Genomic DNA, 26,245 nt, shown 5'->3' on the forward strand with positions numbered 1-26,245 from the left:
CTGCTTAGTCCTATGAAAACTGTCTTATTTTCTTAGCCAAAGTACAGGATCATAGCCTGAATTAAATAAACGCTGTTGTGATTATCATTTTAATTCTACACTGTGATGGTTACTTACACAAAAATGTAATGGTCAGGGAGATTTTTTTTTGAATATGTCAGTAAAGTGCAAAAAATTCTTTACTATAAAAATATTCATTATTGCCAAAGGCAGAGCTGTGTTAGGAAAGATCATTCAAAAGAGAGCCTTGCTCCAGATGTGGATCCATTATCCAGTGATGGTGCAGGTTATTAGCTCATGTTTTGTAGTTTATGATTTCACACGTTTATCTTCTAAAATAAGAATTCATCATATGTAAAAACATAAAATAAATTATGTGCAATAATCTTTTTGCTCAGGGGTCAGGCAGGGCTTAAGCAGGGGCTCATTTCTGCTTTGTGGAGATGAGAGGAGGGCACTGTTGCCTAGTGTTGTTTAGAATTTGCAAATGCACAGCATTGTATAAACCAGAAAACAGGTCAACAGTATAAACCAGTTTGTTTTTTTTTTTAAATTAAGTTAAAATAGGGGGGTCTCCATGTAGCTCCATTTCCACTTCAGAAAGTATTAACATTAATAAATCATTTATTAGTCAGAAGCCTTATCTTATTTCCAGTAGGGTGCTTCTCTTCAAGGGTTTCTCCTGAACCCACTGGCTGCTACTTTCCAGACCCTGACATAATCAAAGTTGAGTATGAAGACTTGGAGGACAAATTTCACTTTCATTGCCTGTGTTCCAGAAGACAAAACAGATGCTGCTTTCTAAAATGAAACCTCACGATCAGCCTCAAGATGGGTGGTTATAAAATAAGAATCTCCTGAATGCTGTCTGATCACTGTTTGCTTGGCATTTTGGAAATGGCAGGAGGAGGGAGGGAGAACTGTAAAAGTCATAAACATGCCTTTGATTTGGGCATTGGCACAGATTAGTTTTACAGTTCATTTAAAATCATAGAAAATATTTACTAATCTTCCTAGAGATATTATGATAGATGTAATTTTTTTTCTGTTTTGAGTGCATCGATAGAAAAATGTTGTAACACTGTGTCTAATTCAGTGAAACAGAGGGGGTATTGTTGTTTGGGTGGTTTTTTTGAAGCAACCAAGAATTTTAAAAGCCTCTAATGAAGCGTGCACTAATGTGTGTCCTCTGTTCTTTTAAACATTTAAAAGACTTCAGCATGTGCTGTGTCATCCCTGCAGTTGTGTCAGGACAGAACTCATGAATCTATAAAAGTCCATGCAGGTCAGATCCCTTAAAGGGTCTTCATTAACAGATAGGATTTAATTTGTCCTTGGAGAAGGTGGAAGATGATGCTAAAATAATTATCTGTTCCTCCTTGATTGCTTTGTGAACACTCCTCCCCAGCCGTGAAGCTCAGGCTCTGCTCAGTGTCCCGTTCTTCCCAACAAAAGCCTGTGTATGTGACTGGGGTTAATTAGGTTAATTAGGCCACGTGAAGCTTTGGGTAAATGTTGAGGTACAGAAGTATAGAGTTAACATCTCTCACCTCACAGTGAAACCGGATCAGCAAAGCAATCGTGGTGTTTATCTTCTGGAAGCTTAGCAGTAGTGCTCGTGCAGTAGTGCGTGACTGTGTGAAAGCAGCGAGGACTGGCTTAATTGGAATTTTTGAGCTAAATTCCCTCCTCAAAACAAACAAACCAAAACTAGAGTTCTCCCAACAGCCTCCCAGAGCACGGGTTGATAGCCAGCTGTGCCTTGTTTAGCAAAAACACAATCACCTTGCCTGGTTCAGGGCTCACAACATCCCCAGGACCCGCTCTTGTTTCGCAGAACTCTGAGCCTGTCACCATCTTTACTCTTGGTGCAATAGTAGTAGGAAGAAATTTTTTTCCTTTTAGAAAACCAGCAGTGAGGCCAAGTTTCCACAGAGTAATGCTCTACAATCCTGTTGTTCTTAAGCTCTTGCCTTGTAGCCCATGGGCAACGACACTTGTCCATTTTTCCTTCAGACAGAGCTGGAAGTGCTGCTTTACAGTAAATACCATTTTTTACACTGAACCTACAGAAACAGCAAAGCCATTGCTTCACTGAGGGGATAAAGCCCTCCTGAGGACAGAGGTGCTGATGAGTGTCAGACTTGCCACAGCTTGTTCTAATTACTGTTGGAGTGAGCTGATTTGGGCAATGCATTTCCCACCTGGAAGTTGATAAATATCTTGAACTTACCTTGCATATTTACAAGGCTCAAAGTTTCTGAATTGTCCTTAACAGCTAACTCAGTTATTTGTTAATCCATTTGGAGGACAGGAAAAACTTTAATACTGAGGAGTTTTTGGAAATACTAGGACAATAACTCCTAGGGAAGAATAATATTTAGTTGTTGAAAATGTTTAATATTCTTCTTTTGTTCTTTGCTTTAAATAAAATGGTAGCTTAATGTGATACAAGAAAAATAAATAAATGTGGTGGAACATAAATACAGAGCCTGTTTTCACCTGATTTGAACATCTGCATCCTTGAGCTTGTGTGTGTTGGTGCTTTACCTCCAGATTCATTTCTTGCACACCTCAAGCAAGGTTAAGCAAGGTCTGAGGTGTTGCAAGTTGTTGTGGATTGGAATAGAAACTCTGCAAGACAAAAAGCTTCCTTGGCAGTGCCAAGCATTTGGTTAAAAGAAAAACACATCATGAGTGTTAATATTCTGTGCTGGAATTGTTATAGATATAATAGAGTAAACTTCTTTTTTTTTTTTTTTCCCCTGTGGATTTCCTTGGTCTTTCTGCCTCTTCGTGCTACCCTTTTTTCTCTTGCAGACTCTTCCTCCAGCTCTGATCCCTTTGCCCTGTCTCTTCTCTGACTTTAGGAGTTCCTTTCCCTCCAGCTCTTGCTCTATGAAAAAGCTGAGCTGTATCATTCCTCACTTCATTGACTTGCTTATCTTTTATTATGTGTTACTTAGAGATACCTATTATCTTTGGATTATGCTCTCTAATTTTCCCCATCTGTTACTCTTTAGCTCCTTAATTGTGTTACTTAATTCGGTAAAACATTGTAGGATAGAGTTTATGTGTAACATGTTGTACAAATTAAAACTAATTCTAATGAGACAAATTGCAGTGACCAGATTGTGTTAAGTATGTGACCTTTAGTGGAGTAGTTCAGTCTGGTTTTAGTCCAGTTGTAAAGAAAAGTTGGGTTGAAGAACAGTCACTAAACTTAAGTGCACAAAACCTCTGAAACATTATTTTATTTTTTTATTTTATTATTGTATTTTATTTTAATCACTGGATGAGACTGAAATGTTTTAAACCCAGAAATCCTATTTGGTAAAAGAATGTAAAAAAAAAAGCTACCAACATGGATGAATTAATTCTCATTTCTCTCAGCTGCTCATTCTGTGGCTGAAATGAAGTTAGCGGGCACAGGGCTTATTTCTTAGCGTTGGTGGCAGCTGACACTTTCTTTAAGTCAGCATTCATATCTTTCACTTGCTTTATTTTGCAAAGCAAGCAAACCTCATTAATTTTCCCTGTTATTGTGTCAGGAAGAGATGATGGGAAACAACCTTTTATTCTGCACCCTCAAGCCCCATATACAGTCCAATCAACCAGTGTTTGCCTTCTGGTTTTGTATCAGCTGCTGCAGAGTGTTGTGTGTGAGCTCTTCTTTGTTACTGCAAGAAGCAGCTGAGTGGTGGATAAGCTAAAAGGTGCTTGGAAGGAACCAGTTTTGTTATTCTGGATTTTTCTTTCATTTCAGCTAAACCATTGGTTCCATGTGTTAATGGTTAACTCTGTGAGTCATGGAATCAACATGCAGTAACATACTGGGAAAGATACATATTTGATTGTGAAGCATTTGCTCTTGGGGACTGTTCTTTAAGTCTTTGTACTAAACTCTTTAGACATTAAAGGCAAGCCTGGTTCTTTATTGGATAACACTGCACTGTGATCTCTGTTAGCCCATTGGGGCGGGAGAAATAATTAAAGAGTAGTGTTCAACCACAATAAATACTTCTTAAGTTGGTTTTCAGGCAGTTGTGCAAAAACAGTCTTTCAAAATTTTAGAAGCTGTATGTCAAAAAAGGTCGGGAAAATAATTTGTCAGCGCTCACAGAGTGGGGTTTTTTGCTTGTATTTGAAAGGGGAGACAAACGTATGCAAGACTAAGCATAAAATTCAGCATGATGTTATTACTGTCGATTTTTAAATTTTCATATAATATATGGTATTTCCAGTACCACTGGAACTTTGCAGGTTGTATTAAAGTAGCTGCTTTCATGTTTTAAATCTGTAGTTCAAATGAAGACACTAATTTTATGAATGTTCGTAGGGTCTGTGTTCCAATTAACTGATTTATGTTCTGTCACTGGCAAAATAATAATAAAAAAAAGGTCTTAATGTATTTTATTGCTCTGTTAGAGGGTTGAATTTTCACTTGGGATGCAATAGGCAGTGTTAAAGCAGGAAGCTAAAACCAGCACTACGGCAAAGACTGCAGAGGCACTTAGGAAACGTCAGCACTTTTAGGTGCTTTTTTTTCCCCTTTTCCAATCCTTTTATCAGTAAGACTCTTTCAGTGCACATTTGAAGATCAGGAAAACAGTATTAGACTTGCAGAGGGAGTTAATCTGTGTCCAAAGGGTTTTAGCAAAATTAAAATAAAAGTTAAAAAATGTATTGACTTGTGCCAAGTCCCGTTCGAGGCTGGGTTAGACTAACGTGTGGTCTGCCGTGCTGGGAGGGCACGTGAGCCACAGCTGCTGGATTTTGTTAGCTCCCACTGCTCTGGTTATGCAGATTTGAGGTCCAAGCTCTTTAATATCCCTGTGGCTCCATTTCTCCATCTCAGAAAGGAGAATGCTGCTTCCTCTGGGGGTTCACCACACAGTGCAGGCTGGGGGAGCTCTTGGTTGAACGTGTCCAGTATTGCTGCCTGCTGTGCTGTTCCCCTCACTGGTTCCTCTGGGATCGCTGCCGAGGCCTTTCCAAGCGTGTTTCCATCAGAAACCTGGATGAGGGAGCCAGGGGTCACTGCACTGTATTGAGGCAGTGGCTGGTTGCTGGATCTCTGTGCCTGTGGATTAAACTGGCTGAAATTTGCCTGTATTTGTCAAAATAACAGGAAGAATAATTTAATCTCAAAACATTTACTTCGCTCAGTGTGTCTATTTTATCATGAAGGTGTTTCCTTAGTGTTGGGCTCGTTGCTTCCTCCACAGAGGAACCTTTGTGAAGGAGGGTGATGCTGATGGGCTGGCACATTTCAGTTTGTCCTTAGGTCAAGTGCTTTTGGTCAGCTATCACTGCTTGTTAGGGGCAGGATTTTTGGAAGTCTTTTCTTCTCTAAAGCTGGAATTTTTCAGATTTCCTCCTCAGGGTACATCATGCACCCGTGCATTGCACTTACCTTCCATTACAGATTAGGTAGTTTGAAATTTCTGCCTAAGAAATAGGAAACGTATTAGCAATCATAATTTATTTTTCTTCAGATTTATTTTTTCTTGAATACTGAATATTCCCACACCCCCCTTTTTTTTTTTAATCTTTTAAGGGTTTTGTTTTACCCTCACCTTAGTTTACCTGTTTTTCTGCAGTTACTGTGAATAACTAATATTAATTTCACATACTGTCAATGTGTGAGCTTCTCATTTTGCCTGTAGGGAGTGAAAGGCTGGAAATTTAAGGTAAACTCAGTAGACAAGTTGCTTGTTACGGCCTTCTGCTTTCTCAGAGCAAATTTTGGGAAGTGCCCAGGCTGAGCCTGGTTGGGGTTTGCTTGTTTATGAAAGATGCTTAACAAAGGTTTGCCACAGTCAGGAAGTAGAGAGAAACACTTTCCCTGGCCATTTCAAAATGGGGTGATTATAATTGTGAGAAGGCAGTCAAAGAGAGCTAAATATGCATTGGTGAATTTTCTTCCATGCTGTGTCATTAGGGCCATGCAAAGCTGGCAGCTCTTCAGCCCACTGGAGAGATTTATGCAGTACTGGTACCTAGAGAAGAGTGCCTAATAGAAAATGAAAATAATACAGTTTACTGGAATGGTTTTCGTAGAAAATGGATGAACTTCCTACAGTCCCTTGGTTTTGCTGATTGCAGGTTTAGAGTTGAGCATAAAGGCAAAGCAGATAGCAAAAACATAAGTTAGCCCTTTCAGAACACAGTAATGCTAGAAAAAATAATTTTTAAACCTAATTTTTTTTTAAACATGATTTGAAATAATGCCCAATAAAATGCCAGACAAATGCAATTCGAGATGTTGGTGGATTTCATGTGGTTTTCTTTGACCACGCAGTTCTACTCTTTCAAGCCCTTTTTTGTTCTGCTTTGCATGCGTCTTCCTTTCAGATCTGACTAATTTTTGCCTTCCTAAGCCATTTTGTCACACTTTTCCCACTGGCTGTGGCTCTGCTGTGCCTCACTGTCACACCAGAGTGACTCCCTGTCATGAAATCGGTCTTGAGCAGAAGACTTCCTTCTTCTGGGTCTGAAATACTCTTTCCTTTCTCTGGGTTGCCTGATCGTTTGTCTGGGTTGAAGGTCTGTCTTTAAAGAACTAATATTTTGTTGCTGGCAAAATAAAGGGGAGGTGAAGGAAAGGTCAGAGTGTGGATCAGTGTTAAACAAATTGTGAAGGTCACAAAGAATTTTAATCTGACTTGAAAAAGGGACTTGTGTCCAGCAGCACATTTTTGTTTGTGATAGTCTGAATGGACAATTGTGGCTACTTTGAGAATTTGGTGTAGACTGCATGACTGGTATAAATTGAATTAGTCCCATGACAAGGACATAGTCCCCTTTTTTTCTTATCTGCCTGATGGAAAGCAGAAGAAAGGCCTGCGTGACACATCTTGACCCGCAGTGTCAATGTGGGCTTTTGTGACAGGCTCTGATTTCTGGCCTCTCATTTGATAAAGCCAATTTGGGGGAGGCTAGAAAGGGAGCTTGCTGCAACACTAAATGTACTTACAGAAAAGAGTGTCTGGGGGTGAGTACAGACTCCTGCCATTCCCTCTTAATAATAGTGATTAGAAATCCAGAGTTTCTTTCTGAAAAGGGGGCAAAATCCTGGGCTTGTGTAACACAGGGACACAGTCCCCCCAAACGATGCACTGTGTAATTCCCTGTGCTGCAGTGTCACCTTTCTTTGTCCTTTTGTCCAGCCATCCCTGTGCCTTCCACTTGCTCATTTCTTATGTTTTTCTTTCCCACTCATCAGCCTTCCTGTCTTCTCCTCACACTACTCCCTTACCCCCCGCTTTGTAACCTAAACCAGGCTGGAATTGCTCCCTCTCCCCCACGCTGCCAGGGCACCAGCAAGGAAATCAGGCTGAGTGCTGCTTTTCCTTAGCATGAAAACATCCCAGCTCTCTGGGTTTGTGTCCATCTCCCTCCCATTCCTGATGCCCTCCTTCCTGCCTCCCCCTGCACTGCTGGAGGGTTGCAGATTTGGAAATGCTTAATGCTGGGGGAAAAGCACCTGAATGCAGGTTGGGTAACAGGAAACTGTAACCTGAACTCACAATGTAGATGTAATAATTTAAATGGAAACATTTGTAATGTTTAAATACTAGAAAGGCTTTTTGACTTGCAGTTGGTTGTTTGGCTTTTGTTGTTGTTTGTTTTTAAGCAAGGTTAAAGATTCAGTGGTTGCCATTGATATACAATGCAGTGGGGTTCTTAATGTGGTGGATTAAGATCTTTTCACTGTGAATTTACACAGCTTACAAGAGAATGATTGTCATGCTTTTCCTGAATATTAATTTCAAATAAGAGGCTGTAATATGAGCAGGGGTAGCCAGGTATTTTTGCAGTCAGTAAACAAACAGGAGCATGCTGAGGAAATTTCATTTGCACTACAGGGTTGCAACTCCAAGGCACAAGATTTGGCTGCAGGTACTCTGACAGCAAGTGCTGCATTGTAACAGTGTCATGACCACATCTGAGGGATGTTTTCTGGAAGTTCTGTCCCTTGTATCACAAATTCTAGTGGGTTTTGTTGTAGAGGCATTTCAGCTCATACCACAGAGCTCTAGAGGAGAAAAAGAAAATGGAAAACATCACGTGGTGTAACAAATCCAGAAACATCTACTTTTCCAAGCACGTGGGTGCTCCATTATCTCATGCAGATTTGAGAAATATGTTCTCTTTGTTAATACAGTATTTTTTTTTCCCTCTTCCCTTATTCAGGGACCTGAGTGAAAACCAGATAAAAGGAATCCCTAGAAAAGCCTTTCGAGGAATCATCGATGTGAAGAACTTGTAAGTGACAACTTCGTTAATATTTGTGGTGAAAACCATTCTCCCTGGGTTACATCTGGCTGTTATTATGTGTTTGGCTACCATTTCTTTTGTGCAACACCAAAGGGACCTGCAGACCCTGCAGGTTTTTGTCAGGGGCCTCCTCACAGGCTACTTTGGTCCACACTGGGAACACCCCTGGGGAAGTTTTGAGCAAAGGAAAAAAAGTGTTCTTTAAATGCTTTACCCGTTCCTGCATTATTGCCCTGAAGAAAGACATGCATAGGGAAAGTGCTGTTAGAGTTTGGGGATGAAATTGAAATGTTTCACAATAAATCTTCTGTTCCACCACTGGTGTGGACAATAAATATGACAAAATGTGGCACACAGGCACAGTGGTTGAGTGCAAACATCAGAAAATTAAATAAAAAAATAAATACTGTGGGCAGTTAGCTGTGCGTGCTTTGACAGTTTGTACTGAATATTAAAATAATTTATAAAAGCCATTAAGGAGAGAAAATAGGGCGTTATTGTTGGTGCTGATGAAGCTAGGCTGTCCTAGCTGTTTTCTGTAACATTTATTTAGTAGAAGAATCAGCTAAAGGAGATCTAAAAGGAAGCCCTTTTGTACAAAGTCTTGCACGTATCTGTGTTCTGTTTCTTCTGAGCACTGTGCAGGTTCCTTCGGAGGCTTTGGGACATACAGAGTCTGAACACTTGTAGACATGATATAACTCAGCAGTTTCTGCAGTCATTCAGCACACTAAGCTTGTGTTTCTTCAGTGGTTTGTCACTCACTTTGTGCATATTCGAGAGTGACTTTGGCTTTTCTGGTAAAAAAAGGCCTTTTTACTTGAATACCATCTTGAGAAGCCACTTGCCCTGATATTCCTCTTCTTCAGTGGAGGAACATCAGAGGACCTGTGTGAGCAGGTCTAGTTTTCGAGACACAGGAAAATATGAAGAATATAGTTTATAGTAGGAAAAAATTTGTGGATTTTAGACAGAAGAGTGGCTTTTTTGTCATGTTAGCATGAGCTTTACTTACACTGTGTGATCTAGAGGAACAATAGATGGTGTTTTGTTTCAGAAAACCTATCTTTCCCAGCTATAATTCATTGTTAGTTGTCTGACTTCATTTAAAATAGCAAAGTTTGCATTCAGAGTTGAGTTCACCTCTGGCAAGCTGTCACAACAATCACAGGTGTTTTGATTTATGCACCCACTCTCAGTGCAGAAGGAACCAGGGTTTCTCCTTTCCCTGAGGTGATATCAAGGGATGACTGGCTGGAGTGCTTACAAGGAGCTCTATAAATGTCAGGATTTAAAACTTCAGCAAAAAAATTGTGACTGTCAAGTTAGGCAGTATCTATTATTTTGCTGTAAAAGAGTCAGTATCAGAACTACTTCCCTGTAGCTACTGTTTCTGTTCTCTGATGAGTACTGAATTTATCACAGAATCATAAAATAATTCTGGTTTGGAGTGACCTCTGGAGGTCATCTAGTCCAGCCTCTGGCTCAGCAGGAGCACAGAGCTTACTGGTCTAACAGATTGCTGATGTGAGCCGCGAGCACTGATTGTTTAGATAAGTAGCAGGAGAAGCAGACTTTTCCCTCACATCTGTAGCCATCCTTTTTTGATAAGAACTGTGTGAGTCGTGTACCCAGGGTGGTTCATTAGAGCAGGTGACTCTTGTTTCCAGACACAGACTGGTGGCCTGTGAGTTGCTGAGAGAAACATGGCAAACCCTCGAGCCAACTTTCTGCTGGAAACACATTAAAATTTCTACAGCAATAACTGTAAGGGTGTGATGCGAGTTGAACCAAGTTAATATTTAAAGCTCTTAAAACTTTAAGCAGTGGCTTTAACATGCCAGTTGCCATTCTAAGTGTAGACTTGGCTGCCAAGTCTCTCCCTCTTGAGTCCCAGGGATGACCACGCCAATGGAGGAGGAGAATGAGCCTCTTTTGGTGCCATCCAGCTGTTCCAGCACCTGCAATGCTCATGCCTGGTGCCTCTGCCACGTACACGCTGAAGGGAGAGCAGCAGGGCTGGCTGTTTCTATGGTTATGGCTCTGCTGATTTATTGTACTGTCTCAGAGTTCTCCCACCCTGTAAAGCACGTTTGTGAGGGATCTTGGAGACTTTGAGACGTAAGAAATGAAGCTACACGTTCTCCCACACTCCCCAACCCTTTCCAATTTATATTTAAAATTCATAGAGGGAAGGGCTGGCATGGAACGGGCTCTGTTTTCGTGGCTTGACATTTAAGGTGACCTCAAATTCTCCAGGTCCAACGAAAAGTGTCCCGATGTCATGGCAAAAAAAAATAGCTCTGTAGATGTTATAACAGGGACACAGCAAGTGCTAGACCAGATGAAAGTCTCTAGATTAATGCAGTCTTTAACAGCAGCTGGGAAAGCTTCCCTCAGGAAAGAATGCAGAGTTGATGCAACAGACCAAGCCAGGGCATGAATTCCTTTTGGACACAAGCTCTGAAATACTCAGCCTGAAGGCTCAATATAAATTACAGTGGGTGCCATTTGGAAACCCTGTGAGAATTACCCTGTCCCAGCGTGGTCATAAGTGACACCAAGTCACAGGCTGTGTCCAGCTGGAACACCCTAGTGTAAAAAAAATCAGTTTGGTGAATCAAGGGCAGAGGTGCTGCTGTGTGTGCAAAACACTGAGAGTCTTTGGTGGTGTCCCTGAGCACCGGGGCTGCAGAACTGGCTTGTGCCAATATGATTTTTGTCATTTAAAAAAGTAAATGTTAAGATGATAGAGGCGGAAAAAAAAGGTGTTATAAAAAGCTATGTTTCAAGGTATTTTTCACCTTGTCTTTCTCTCTAAATGGTAAAAGCTCTCTATCTTTTGTCATTCTTTTAGCAGAGAAGTGAGCCCAGGAAAATGGGCTTGGATGAGGGCTGTATTAAAGAAGAGCTTTTAAATGTCAGGAAGGCCACTGTTTTTGCACAAAATGAAGCCAAAGCAGAGATTAGAGGTTTTCAAACTCCCAAGTGGGGAGAATTTTGTTGTATGAATTGTTTTCATATGAAGTGTTTTCTGCTGTTTGAGTACAAAATCAAAGGAAGAATCTGCAGACAAAGAATAAATTAGTGAGTCCATTTCTAATTGAAATACAGAAATAATTATACAGCTTTTAGAAAGTGTCACGAGCACATAATGTCCATTACCAGCAGTGAATTTATAAGATAATTTGGCAAAAGCTGACACTTCAAACATACTGTAGAGTAGATGCATAAATGCTGCCCAGCGGTCCTAAGAGCTGAAGAAGGAAGGACAAGAGAGGGCCAGCCTGCAGAGTGCACCTGTATTCAATTCCTGTTCCTTGGTACTTAGAGAACAGAAAATGTTTCTTGCAGGATTTTAGCCCCATTTATTCCAAGAATTAAAGTACATGGGTTTGGGTCTCGCTGAGCTTTGGGTTAACTCGGCACTGTCAGCCATGGCTTTCCATCATAAACATGTAATGGAGCTGCTACTTGGATTTGTGCACGTTTCCCCTGCTTGTATCCCATCTTGGCATTCAGGGGAGTGCTTCTCTGGTGAGGCATTCCTGCAGCTGCTGTTGAAACAGCCTGCCCAACCCACCTTACTGAGGGCAGCCAGACACCCAGAAAAGGAATGTACAGAGCTGATGTTAGGGAGAAATTGTTCCCTGGGAGGGTGGGGAGGCCCTGGCACAGGTTGCCCAGAGAAGCTGTGGCTGCCCCATCCCTGGGAATGTCCAAGGCCAGGTTGGACAGGGCTTGGAGCAACCTGGGATCGTGGAAGGTGTCCCTGCCTATGGCAAGGGGTGGGACTGGATGAGCTTTGAAGTCCCTTCTAACCCAAACTATTCTGTGAGTCTATGAAATCTCCCAGCCAAGGAAGTTGAACCATTCACAGAAAAGGAACGAGGAATATGCAGTGCAGATGTGTGAGGACAATGACAGAGCAGCAGAGCAGAGGGGGAGCCAACCTGGCTGAGAAGCCACCCCACTTGAACACCACTGGAGCCACAGGGAATGACACACTTATTGCTTCTCCTGTGAGGATTTGTTGCCATTTCTTGTTCTTGGTTCACCAGAACTCAGTTCTATACATATTCAGCTTCTGCCTTTTCCCTCTTGTAGGCTTTGGCTATTGGATTCTTTAGCATTGAGAGTCAGAAAAACACAAGCTCAGAGGTTCTGATAATCCAGGCTCATTGCATTTCTGTCTAAATATTTCTCAGGCACACATGAGATAATAGCTCATATCACTAGACCTGCAAGCTGCTTTCCTGGCATCCTGGGGCCACTTAGCAAATTGTGGGTAATATCCTTCTTGATAGCCCTAAAGGTGCTTTTGGAGGGAGAAATGAAGCATTGAGATTTATTTATTTATTTATTTTAATGCAGGAATACATCAGCACATATGTAACATTTAACACTTCTGCGAGTCAGTACACATTTATTTTCCTAGTGGTTACATTACCTATGCAGTGTGAAAAAGCAGAGCTCTCAGAGTACTGTAAAATATTGTTGTACCTATTAGTTTCAGTTCCTTGTTTGTTAAATGGCTTTTCCTGGAAGATACTCTAACTTTTTCTGCATGCATCTACTATTAGCATCGATCCATGTGACTTTTACAAAAATTAAACATCTAGATTGCACATTCAGGTTTTGGAAAAAGCTGAAGTTGCTCTTTACATTAAGAGTTATTTTACATTCACCTACACAAAATATAGAAATGTTCCTGTGGACTTTTTTTCTTTTAATCCATCACAGCCAGCACTGGAGAGCATATTTGTAATTTTTGCCATTCAGCCATAGAAATAATTAAACATACCTGTCAAATTAAAATAACAAATAAACCCAAGAAAATAATGGTTGATTTGTGTGTAGCTGTTTCACCAGCAGAAAGCAAGGGATTGTGAGTTGTTTGCCCTACATAAATATGCAGTAGATCTTAATGAAATGTTACACTACAAAAAGTGACTTCTTTAGTCTGGGTTCTCTAGGGAAGCTATTATCCAGGCCCCTCTGAAATTCCTGCCCTTAGTTTCTTGACATTTGTGTAAAGTATCCACTGTTGCTGTTGCACTTTGCAGTAAAATAAAACAAAAGCAGGGAGATAAACAGTTGGCCAGATTTTCCACTCCTTTGGTGTAAAATCTGGAATAAGTCTGCTGAAGCCAGTGGTTGGATTTAAATAAAAGAAAAGGAATGCCTAGAGGAGAATTGATTATCACTTGTTGGCTTGTGTACTTGCTTATGTATCTTTCAGTGGTCTGAGCAATATGTGTCTGTATTTGGTGGTGTGCGTGAAAAGCACAGTATATTTTAAATATGAATAATGAAAATTTAAGGAAAGGATACGTTTCTGTTATGGAAGAGATTTCAGGTTGTTTTGATCTCAGCTGGTATTTTTGAGTGTTTTCAGAGCTGGCAAAACAGGTCAGAGGTATGGAAACAGCTGTTTGAAATGTTGGAGGCAAACCTTTTTCCTTCTTTAGGGGGCGAAAAGATCATTTTACTTCAACCGTAAAAATTTGTAAATAATTTTCCTTCCCCTTCCCCATAAATTCACGCTGCACTCAATGTATTCCAACAGTGTATTCCTTTCTGTCTCCTGTAATTAGTCTTCATTGTGATAGTGACCATAATGAATTCAGGAGAGATCTCTGTGGCCATCACATTTGCTTTCCTAGAAATTTCATTGTCATGCAGCATTATTATAACATTAAAATAACACGTTACCCACTTACCACCTTCTATGGAGAAACACCACCTGCAGCGTCAGTTAATTTTATGAATACATTAGTTTGAGCTTTTGCCATCTGTTCTACCCCTTGTAACAAATGCAAAAAGCATCTATTTCACAATTAACTCATTAAAAAGATATGATTGATTGAAATGCACATGCATGTTCCCTGCACAGTGCACGATGCACTTGAGGTGAGATGTGCAAAACCAGCCAAGAGAGACACTCTGAGTGGTAGCAGAGGACATTTTGGGAGACAATCACGTTCATCTCCTCACACCCTCACAGTGAAGGGCCAGACACAGAGCTGGCTGCTTCATTTTTCGTTGGGACTCATGGCCCAGCTTTGCAGGCCCTGCCTGGCTGCCTGTTCTGCTCTTGGCTCTACTGACTGAGGTCACTTGGTGGTACATCATCCCTTGGGTTTGTCTTCTTCATTCAGTTTCATCATTTCTTCATTCTTCAGTTTTTGTTCATTCAGTTCTGAATCACTAACCTTTAAAATCTGCCTGCGCTGATCTTTCTAAATAGCACCTCTTTTCTCTCTGATAGTAAAAATCAGAGAATAAAGCAAGAAAACCTAAACACTGTGCCTTAGGGGCTTTGGGCTGGCAAGAAGGTGTAGGGGGGAATTGTGTTTCCCTTTGTCCCAGCTGAAGGTGCTTCCTGCTAGCCCTGTTTCCATCAGGAACATCATATCTGCTGCAGCCGTAGCCGAGGGAGAGCCTGTTAGGAACAGAGAGATGAAAACGTGAAATTTAATTCAGAAGCTGCATTCTTTTAATCTCGGTTTCTTCTCTGCCTCCAGTGAATCTGCAGAGCCTTTTTCCTCTCTGTCTGTGCTGTGCTGGGAAGGGAAGCTGATGCAGATTCCATCTGTACTTCCTGAAGGTCTGTGGGAGCACAGGATCCTGGACACAGGGGTGTGTGCCCTGCTTTCAGAGAGAGCCATCCTGGTATCCCTTCCCTGCCAGGAGAGCCTGTGCAGGATGGCTGAGGGTGAGCGAGGGCTCTTGAATGAGAAGTTAATTCTGCATTTTGCTGGAATGTGATACACAGAGGCAGTGCCTTCTGAATAACTGTGCTCTCTGCCAGTTTATCAGAACTGCCATGAAACACCGTGCATTTCAAGTGTCATTGCAACACTGAAACTTCTGCATGAATCTCTTTTAACATCATGAGGAGTAGGCATTATTCAAAATTACCTTAGTGGGAAGAAGGTTTCGTAGGATTTCTGCATTGTGCACTGGTGCTGAGAGATGCCAGTTCAGCAGTGATCTCGCTAGGGAGGGAGCAGTTTCAGGCTTGATAGTGCATTTTTGCAAATGTTTGGCAGTAGTGTTATATCAGCTCTGCAGGGGACCTTTTACAAGGGCATGTGGTGATAGGACAAAGGGGAGTGGCTTTAAACTGACAGAGAGCAGGTTTAGATGGGATATTAGGGAGAAAATCTTCCCTGTGAGGATGGGCAGGCCCTGGCACAGGTTGCCCAGAGAAGCTGTGGCTGCCCCATCCCTGGAAGTGTCCAAGGCCAGGTTGGATGGGGCTTGGAGCAACCTGGGCTGGTGGAAGGTGTCCCTGCCCATGGCAGGGGGTGGAACAAGATGAGCTTTAGACCCTTCCACACCAAATTATGAGAGTCTGTGATCCTGTGATTCACATGGTCAACTGCAGGATTTGATCCAGTATTTTATGAGCAGAGCTGCCACTGGGAATGCTGCTTCCTTGCATTGCTCCTGAACAACCTGGGATGGTCCCATCTGCATCAGGGAGCAACAGAACAGACACGTACAGACTAATAACCTGCAAATTCTGCAGCACACATGAGAAGTACTGGAAAACCCCAAAGCCATTTCATGAAGTATTTAAACCTATGTGGTATTTGGTAGTGTGATTAGACTACACTTGCCTTTTTTAAACACTTTTTGGGTTTTGTAATCCCCTTTCCCATATCCTTTTCTAATAAATAAAACACAAGGTGGACTAAACCAGCACAAAACGATCTTAAATCTGTTGAATGTGCTAAACTACGACTTGTACTTCTCTTGAGATTGATTGCACAGATTGAAAATGCACCACTGATTTTTTTTTCTTCCCTTTTTTTTTTTTTTTTTTTTTTTTTAAATGAAAACATCTGCATTAAGTAGAGTGGATGTCTGCTCTGTTCCCCTGTCCACTTGCATTTCAGGAAGTATTTGTTTCATGGATGCCTGTAGTTGTGGGCTCAAGTAGCCACAAGGGATCTGTCACTGGCAACTTATTAAAAGCTGAACCATCACTCCCGAGAAACAGATTTCCTCACTGTAAAGTTCGCTTTCCCCTGAGTAAAATGTCAGATAAATAAAAGCTGAAATACCTCTTAAGTGTGTTCTACCTATAAAATAGAAGTACATGAGCCAGCACTGTGTTGTAGTGGAGGATGTATGTTTGCTGGCATTTAATATTTTTTAAATTTTTGTCTGTCTGATGTCAGTCACAGCTTTCTACCTCTGTAATAAGGTTATACATAATATTGATTTACTCAATTTCTCTATTCTGTATATGTTGGTTCCAATATAAATTTTTGGGCAAACTGTAGATTTTAAAAATATTTATTTTAGGTGTAAGACAAGCATAAATACCAGTTATTATTTCCTTTTCTGGAGATGCATCTGAAGCATTCTTTAAAGGCTGTACTTTAATTGTTTATATGCTAAAATCCTAATACTGAGGACAAGAAAGATGAAGTACACCACAAAGACCCAAATCATCCCTTCCATCTCCTTCAAATTCTGTTGTGATCTTCCCTGTGATTTTATTTTGCATAATTTATTGCCTTTTCCTGCCTAAGAGGGAGCAACCACGAGCAATGTAGCTCTGTAGGCTGGTCATCAGTGGGGCTTTGGAAGAGGGACATGGATGTGCCATGTCCCATCAGGAACACGGCACATCTGGCACAGTGACGTGAATTGTTTGCACAGGAGACTGAAAAAGTTCAGTATTTGGGTGTGAGAACCCCAGGTTTGATGATCACTTTGAAATTTTCTGTTTGATTAGGTGAAAAAAAAGTAAAATCTATGAGTCTGGAGATTTAAGTTGAACATAATTTACTTGCTTAAATGTAACAATGGGGGAAATTTTTAAATGACACCACAAGCTCCAGGTCCAGAGCTTGGTATAAGAAAACTTCCCCCCTAAGTTTGAATGGGATCTTTTATCTGGGGTTTGAAATCTGCTACAAAAAGCCAGGGTGACTGTTGCTATTTCCAGAGATTATTTATCTGCTTACTTAGTTCTCAGGGCTCTGCTCTGTGCTTTCTAGGCTCGTTATTCTTTTACCCTAATAAAGCACAGCTACGTTTTGGTGCAGCACTCAGGCTGCAGCCCTGCTGTTGTAGGGACAGTAATGAATAGCAGATTTGGCCCTTTTCTGTTTTAACAGTCTTACAAGAGTCTCTTTGACAGAAACAAACTCCAGAAAATACCTCGATTTTAAAACAGGCTGTGTGGTATTCTTACTGTCCTTTTGATATAAAACTTGATTAAAATGGGATGCGACATCAGTTGAAGAAGTATGGAAATCAAATTTTCTTTATTACGTATGTGTTTAGGTTAACCTGTGCCTACAGTTTGTCTTTGTATAATTTATGCTGTCTTTGTGCCATACCTTAATTCTGAATACATTTGCTGAAGATTTCCTGCAGCATCCATCTGTGATTGTCAAGAGGAACTTTTATTCTGAAAAAAAGAGACAGTTCTGGTTTTAATTATGAATCTAAATAGCTTCATAACCACTGTGAACTCTGAATTTACATCATTTTTATGATAGCCTCACCATTCCAGGTTTATTGATTTTGTCATTTGCTTCATTACATTTAATGCAAACCTTTTGTATGGAATGATTCCGGTGCTGTGCTGGGCACGGAGGGGTCAGTGTGTGCAGTCTGTAGCCAAAACAGCCCAGCAATATCATTTTAGTGCAGACTCCATGGCTAAAGGGGGGCTGTAAATACTGTCCACCAGCAGAACAAAGTTTGCCTTCTCCTCTTGACCTTCCCAGCTGGACAAAGTTAAAACCATAGCTTGAGTTGTCTTTTTTTTTTTTTTTCCCTCCCTTTCTTTCTCTCCCCCTGTGTTTCATTTTGGCTTTTTGGTCAGTGCAACACATGTCTGTTAGAGAGGACCAGCTCTGTACCCACTGGAGATGACCTGCTGCTCAGAAATTACTTTGAAGAGCCAATATGGGTTTTGGCTTTCCAGGCAGGGACACTGTGGATTTCTGGGATCCTCAGTTGTTTTACCATTTCACTGGGATTAAGTTTTGATGTTTCATTTTGTAAATAGGCAACAGTGTGCCTGGATTTGCTGTAGCTTTTAAAGGGGTCCTGCCTATGGCAGAGGGTTGGAACTAGATGATCTTTAAGGTCCATTCCAACCCAACCCATTCTGTAATTCTATGAGTAAAATGTCCTCGGTTCTTAATTTACTGCATCGCTTTTCTGGGGAACACTATTATTATTTTTAATCCATCTTCATTTAAAAAAGCGATGCAAACACTACTGCGAAACAGGTAAGTAAATGGATCCTTGTTTTCCCAGAAGGCAATGAATTGGGCTCGAAAATTAATTTCAGTAATTGATTGGGAGACTGGATTTCCTGTAGCACTCTTCCTCGACCACGAACCGAGATGGATGTCCCCCCTTCTTGACCCCAGCCCTCAACTCAGCTGCAGCTTTCTGTGTGAGAGCAGAGCTGGGTATTTAAAACAACAATCATGATGAAGCCTGGGTAGTTTCTTGCCACATTTAGAGCCCAGAAGGGAACGATTTTGTTTCCCATTCAATGATTCAGTCTGTTCCACGGCTTCGCAGTTGGGTGGCTCCCTGAGATGGAGTGGCTGTAGGAGAACGAAGCCACCTGCACTTCACTTCAACTCAAAATTGTTATGCCTTGAAAGGAAAACATTTTTGGAGGAAAAAAAATAGGATTAAACTGTAATGGGATAATTGTATTTTACAGTCCTTGTATCACAGGTTGGTTTTATATGAACATATGCTCACCGTGTTTGTACAGTCCTTTTAAACAGCTACATCGCAGCATCATTTGAAAATTTCCTCAGAAGAAGCTCAGATCATGTAAATCCTACATGGATATTAAGAAGATCCTGTGGAGGATCCTAATTTTATTAAAAAAAAAACCAACACAGTGTTTGTGCTTGGAGCTGCAATGTTTTCTTCCAGTATAAAATAAGGATCTAAGCCTGAGCAAAGCACAGAGGGATTCTCAGGCACTCAAATATATGTTATGAGATTAATAGAAATAGTGTAAAGTTGATTATCTAGGTGCAAATCTGAGAATGGCTTTAGTATAATAGTTTTGAGGTAGGCAAAAATAAATCCCTTTTGTTTAAGACCAGATGACACAGGGAGAGTGTGAGAGCAGCAATAGAAAAGGGCTGTGAGATGATGGTCTCATTTGTTCAACTGATTTCTGCTATGGAATATCATTTTCCTCCGCTTTTTTTTTCCCCCTACCAAAAGCCTGTGGGATCTAATTTTGCTTTTGTTTACCCTTTAGTAGTCCCATAAATGTCAAAGAAAGAAACAAGAGCATTCTATCTTCATGGGGAAGTAACCTCTGCTCCAGTCTTTTGTGGTTTGTTTTTTTAGAAAGCTCTTTTTGGAGTTATTTTTCCAACTCATTGAGCAGTAGTACAGTAACACTGTGAGATATCTGTACACAGCTTGTCTGAGGTGCATTTTCACACTTAGTATTCTTCTTCCTTTCTCCTGTTTTACTGGGGAACGTGAGGATTCCTGTGTTGTTCTCTTGAAGGAACATAAGACTTGCTTGAATGATCAAAATAATTTCTGTATGTAAAGTCTACATCAAAATCCTGTCAATCACCAGTTGTTTATGAGGCAGTCATAATATGTTAGTACTGGAATATAGAATGATGCTTTAAAAACCAAACAAAAAAACAACAAACCCAAGCCCCTAAACCCTAGAATTTAAGGAGCTAATGGGCTGTATAAAACTGTGGTGTGGGGAACAAGAAATCTTCAGGCAAATGGTTTGCATTAAGGTCCCTGTAAGCAGTTCTTGCTGCTTTTCCAGCTACCCAGCATAGGAGCCCCCACCCTGCTTCTCAGGACAGCGAAACAAGGCTCTGTCCTGCATATTAGAAATTGCTTGTCATGACGTGGGGTGGGAAATGGAGCTTTTTGGTGTGAAAATTACCTTTAGAAATGAGATTGATTTTTTTTTTCCCCTTTTTTATTTCTTCCTTCTACTTTCTTTTGTGACCCCTCAGTAGCCCCTGTTTGCGAGTTTCACCCTTGAACCCGCTTTATTTTGTATTTCATTTATATGCTTAAACTCAGGTCATAAGCAGCAACAGCTATTGATTAGGTCCTGCTTTTAAACCCAGCCTTACAGGGAAGATGCTGCCAGGAGGTCAAGTGGTTTGCCTGGAGTGATTCACTGAGTGGGGAAGGGGGAGGGCTCACAATGATCTGAAGCGTTTTAGCGGGGGTTTGTGGTTGGGGATGGATTTTTATTTTGCTCGGATTTTAGCTCTCTCTGCCTTGAGCTCTCGTTGCGTTTCAGAGATGTGGTGCTCTCCCTCCCTTGATGAGGAGCAGCTGAAAGCGTAATTAAGGGTTAATGTTGCGGCGGGTGGGGTGGGGGAGCAGCAAACCCTTTGCAGTAAGTTGGGCAATAAGCAGCTCTCTCAGCCTGAGAAGGATGGGAGAAATGTCCCGTGAAGCCAGTGGCGCAGGTATCCGCTTTACCTACTTACAAAACAGTTGTTGCTTCGATTGCCAGGGAGAAAACTTCAGGGCCGGGCTTTTCTCGGGCCGTTTTATTTCAGCGCTCTCACAGCTCAGAGGGAAATAGATGTTTGAGGTTTGGTGTAAAGGGTCAGGTAAGGTAACTGGTGTGCTCTTGTGAGCCAGACTTGCTGCCTAATCCTACCAGGGAGGGCAAGTTTTCTTGCACACGACTGCCTTTTTGGCATGACGATCCTGGCAGCTGTCTCTGCTACGAGTGTTTTTATGGACTAATGTCAGGGAAAAAATACTAATCAAAGTATGCCACCTAGCAAGGAAATGTCAAGGCCGTATGGATTAAGTTAATTTTTAAGTTCCTTTGTTAATGGCTTCAATTTTGTGTGTCTTGTAGAATCGTTATTCAGTGGTCAGTAAGTAAATGAATGAATCTAAGTAAGTAGTTTAAGTGAATTACCAGTTCAGATATATAAGCATTTGGATTTAAGAAATCACAATGTCTAAGGTGACCTGAAGGTTGATGTTAAAATATTTCCTTTTTAAATCTTTTAAGGAAATAATTTTAAAAGAAATAGCAACTTACTGAGAAAAATATTGAAGCCTATAACTTCTAAGAAATTCTGCATATAAACCTGCCTCTGCAATATTTCCTGTTGATGTCAGATGTAAGGTGCAAAAATTATTTAATAATACTAACCATATTTCTAATAGTAAGCTGTCTTCTACCTATATCTATATTTTTGTTTTTAAATTGGGCATGCAGTTATTTCATGATGCTGTTTTTACCCTTTTTTAATGGAATAATTCACATTTCTGTTCGTTACAAGTCCTGCATTTATAGATAAATTCAGACTTCTGAGTTACTCAAGTCTCCTGTAAGATGGAATAAATTCCTTTGGAGGTGACCTATCATCCTGTTTTTGCAATGTCTGTTGTCTTGGAGATTATGGTTGTCCCTTGGTACTTGGATTTCTGAACTGTGAAGCTTCAGATCCACAGTCAAGTTATTCCTTGTCTAACACTTAATGTCTCCAGGTGATTAGTGATCCAGAGGGAAAGCTGAAAAACAGGCTTCTCCACCTGTTAGCCTGCTTTTCAGTTCTCCCCAAGAATTAAGTTTTTGTGAGGATATCAAGCTATCAGTAGGCTTTTGATGATGTTTTTACTTTCGGGCACTGCAGTTCAATAAAACACTAGTGCTGTTCTATGTGTTTCACCTGTATCTTAATAAATGCACTTTGTGACAATAGTAACATCATCAATAAGTGTTGCAGTGAGAGGTGGTCAGCACTTTTGGTGTAAACTCTCCCTGTTCTGTCTTTTAGATTGGTATTTACATGTCCCAAGGCCAGGGAAGAGTATTTTAAATTGGAAATTATGTAGTTTAGTGGAACTAGAAGGGACACGTTCAGTTCCTGATGACACTGCTGACAGCTGAGCATCTGTGGGGTGGAGGAATAAATATGTTAAAGGGTGAGGGACTCAAATGCAACAACCATCACATGAATGGCAAAAATAGATGGATGCCATTTGCTTTTATGAATTAAAAAAAAAAATAGACCTATGCTTTCATGTAGGTGGAAAGAAACTCCCTGGTGAATATGCACAAGAGCTGTCACATATGCTCCGTGTCCCGTTCTTGAAGGGTACGTGGTGGTGCCACATTGGTTTGGTAAAACATTGTTCAGAGAGCTGAAGATCTGCGAACAAAAACTGAACGTAGGGATCCAAACATATTGGGTGCTTATGGTTCATATGGGCGTTCAAGTGGGAACATTTGTTCCAAAATGCTTGTAAACATAAATCTGCAGGATGGATTTGCTGTCCTTACCCTGGGTGACAAACGTTTCACAGATGACGTGAGTTTAGCTGGCTGGAGAACACTGAAGCAAAATGGCTTTTTTTTTTTTCTTTTTTGTCAACTGCAATCCAGTTTGCTGTTAATTCCATAGCAAAGTATTTAAAAATGGATGCAATTACTTGGTGCCCAGATAACTAAGAGGATTATTTTTAATTCCCATTTAATCTATCAGGTAATTGATTTATTTTTGGTTCTTAAAATCTTTTCTGGGTTTTCTTTTGATTGACTTTTCTTTCAGGTTCTTAATTCTTTTTTTTCCTGTCTAGAAACTAGTTATTCTTTCCAAACCCTTCTTGCTCTGGTCAGTAATGGGAGTATTATTTCCTTATGTAGAAGTAAGGAATATCTAAGTGCATGTATAGGTAACTACCCAAGTTACATATATAAGCACAGTGAGTGCCCAGAGAAGTGCAGAGTAGTATTTTTATGAACTTAGTACAAATATAAATAAGTAGATAGAAGTGCAGAGCAAGAACTCACCCTTTCAGTGAAGTTTTTGTGGCAGAAGTGGATAATGCAGAAATCCAAAGCACATATTATGTTAACTTATTTGTTTGAAATCATGTAGGAGAACAAGCAAATTTGTGGCAATGAGGCATAGAGTCAGACTGTAAGAAGTAATTCCAGTGGGAATGTGGATGGGGAATTTGAATTCACTGCCTTGAGCAGTGAGAATGAAGTTTGATGTAAATGCCTTAAAAGCTCAGAAGGTTCAGACTGAATTCTGATGTCTCTCTCCCACCCTTAGCACCGACTCATCTAAACTCACCCATATGCTTATCTAGTATTGATTACAAGTCAGCCACAGATCTGACTTGCAAAATGAGATGTGATGCTAAGAAATGACAAATAGAAAGACTTAAAATCAGAGGGTCATGGCATTGCATATGCATTGGAGCAACCACTGGAAACAAATTTCAAATGTTTTGCCAGTCTTGTTTTCTGTGAGTAAGAGGAGAACAGCACAGGAGTGTGGTTATATGATGTACTTGGGTCTGCTGCTCTTTCTCAGCTGGCCTGAGAAATTATGTACCTGCAAAGCAGACAAACAGGATGAGGAGTCAGAATTTGGAGCTGTATGTCATTTAGGAGCATTTGTGTGTTCAAAACAAAACCTCTGATAATACTCAGGTCACCAATGAATGACACAAAGCTTTAACTAAGCCAAATGACTCCTTGTCTTAAAGTAATTAAAACACTTCTGTTTGTTTGGGATTTTTTATTAATTATTATTTTTCAGTGGCCAGTTTTACAGCAGAAACCACTAGAATGACATGAATTCCATGTTTCAAAAGCAAGCTGCTGTTGGCCTGATCAGTATTGGAGAAAAGGGGGAAAACAAACCAAAAAACCTGGAAGCACAGCTGTACAGCCCTCACCTCTAATCATCTGGAGTGCCACTTGCTCTCCTAAAATCAGAGCCCACAGCTGTGTTAAAGATGGAGTGGCCTGCTTTGAAAGCCCTTAGAAAAGCTTCTGAACCTGTGCTAAGCATGATCAGTACTGGAAACCCTTACCAGAGTTATCTAAAACTAATGCAGCATCTTGAAATATGTAGTACTATTTAACTATGCTCTGGTGGCTGTGGGATATAGTTAATATTTTACCATCTCTTAAATGTGGAGGAGTTGAATAGAACCCTATTAAAAAAAAAAAAATCTCCAAAATGGGGCACTGAGATATTCAGAACTGTACTTCCTTCTTTAGCTTTAACTTGTTTGTTTGTTTGTTTTAAACAATCTGATAAACCAGGATCCAGTTGAAAATTTGTAGGTGTGTTATACTAAGAAGCTACCATTTATAAGTGCAAGCTTATATTCATCCACAGTCTTCATATTAATTTTATAGTTAACAAAAAAAAGTAACCAAATTACAAAAATCTACTGGTTTGCCCAAATTTACCAGCCATGCAGCAAGGCTGACACTGTGCCGTGACTTCACTCACAGCATTTACTGGTTTGGTATTATTTCCTCCTAATTTGTGTCTTAAGGGCTAGAAAATACATATCTCAAGGCATTGTATGACTGGGGGTGATAGAATTAATCTAATGTACTGTGGGGTTTCAGAGGGGACAGATGTCTGGAGATCAAATGTCCAGATTTCTTTTTGCTCTGTCATCTCCCTAACCGTGTAAAACAGGCACTGCTGGAGGCCGGGCTGCCCAGAGTTCCATTCATTCTCCTCCACAGCCTCTGCTCCTCATGTCATTCTCAGGTTTGCTGATCAAGTCGAAGCCTCTCAAAGGCAGGAGAGACCAAATTTTCCTCTCAAACCTGATTTTTACAAATTATTAATAATAAAAATGTGTAAACAGTGAAACACCAAAATTAAGACACTTTGCTAAGCAACCCTGTTAAAGAACCAGCCTGGGGACTCCTGGGGAGCTCTGCACAGCCCTTGGCAGAGCTGGGCTCATGGGCATTCCCGGGGAAGCCCTGCAGTGGTGTCCTCAGAGCAGCAGGAACGTCATCCATGTGCAGAACATCTCCTCTCCCGTGCTGTGGGCAGAACCAGAAGGGTACTAACCCTGCCTTGCATCCCTTCCAGAGAGTCTTTGCACCCCTGTGAGCCCATCTTAGAAACACTGGTAGCTCCAAACAAATGTTGTCTGTCTCTGACAACTGTGAGCTGATACAGTTTTTACCAGGAAGGGATGAAGCATTCTGTGTCTTCCTTTTTGTTTCTAGGTTTTGGTTGTGTAATGAATTTGTTACGACACGGAACATACGCACGGAATCATTTTCAAGAAGAAAACCCAAATCCCGGCTGATGCCGCCGCATTGATCGGCTGGAACAGCTCGCCTGGGGGGGCTTATTTGTTTTGCCTTCAAAAATGAGCACGGCTTATGTGCTGTTAGTTCCACAGAAGTGATGCCTTGATGGTACCTGAGCCTGTGAAAACACTGCCCTTGCTCACAGAGCACGTCTTGCCTCGTGCCTTGGGCAGTGGGGCGAGGTTCACTGGTGTTCTCAAGGCACAGGTGGATTCACTGTGCCCTGTGGATTCACTGTGCCTGGGTCTCCCTTCCCCCTCCCAGGAGGGGAAGGAAGAGGCTCAAGGTTTGATAGAAACAACAGGCACAAATGTGTAAACAGAGGTCAGGAATTGCTGCAAGGCAGAGGTGGAAGGTACCACTTCCTTAGTGATCCCATTCCACCTGGGATGAGTGGGTGTAACCACCTGCACCTTCTCCACCTCTCTTGGTACATTACAAATTTCTACTAAATTTCGATTTAATATCTGATTTTTTTTTCTATACAAGTGCTCTATATGATTTTCCAGTTTCATAGTCATGTCCCTAACGATATGATTCCCTATTAATATTCCTAGTCTGATTCCCTATTATGATTTCCTATTAATAAGGTAACTGATTAGTAACAGTTCGGAGCTAGAACTTTTCTTTACATTTGGTATTTGATACTTGTGAACTGAAAACAACAACAGATAAAAATGTAAGGAAGTCCAAACCTTCTAAAAGTGTAAAAACCACCATAGTAAATAACTCTTGTGTTCTTGAACACCCATTTTATCTCCCTCGTTTCTTCCCCTTTTCCCCTTTGGGGCTATGGCAGAGGAGAACAACAGATGGTTATCAGTCAAGAGTAACTAA

At 40.8% G+C, this 26,245-nt stretch overlaps 1 protein-coding gene across 2 annotated transcripts in view; it reads left to right on the plus strand.

Annotated features, from left to right (window-relative positions):
• SLIT3 (slit guidance ligand 3) overlaps positions 1 to 26,245 on the plus strand; it is a 472,700-nt gene that overhangs the window by 231,821 nt on the left and 214,634 nt on the right. For both annotated transcript variants that reach the window (XM_050312542.1, XM_050312543.1), the window contains one exon: positions 8,200 to 8,271. In XM_050312542.1, coding sequence (XP_050168499.1) covers positions 8,200 to 8,271 — 72 coding nt within the window. The remainder of the gene's footprint in view (positions 1 to 8,199; positions 8,272 to 26,245) is intronic.

Source organism: Myiozetetes cayanensis, unplaced genomic scaffold, assembly GCF_022539395.1.
Source record: "Myiozetetes cayanensis isolate MyiCay16 unplaced genomic scaffold, myiCay2020 scf17, whole genome shotgun sequence".
Lineage (NCBI taxonomy): Eukaryota > Metazoa > Chordata > Aves > Passeriformes > Tyrannidae > Myiozetetes > Myiozetetes cayanensis.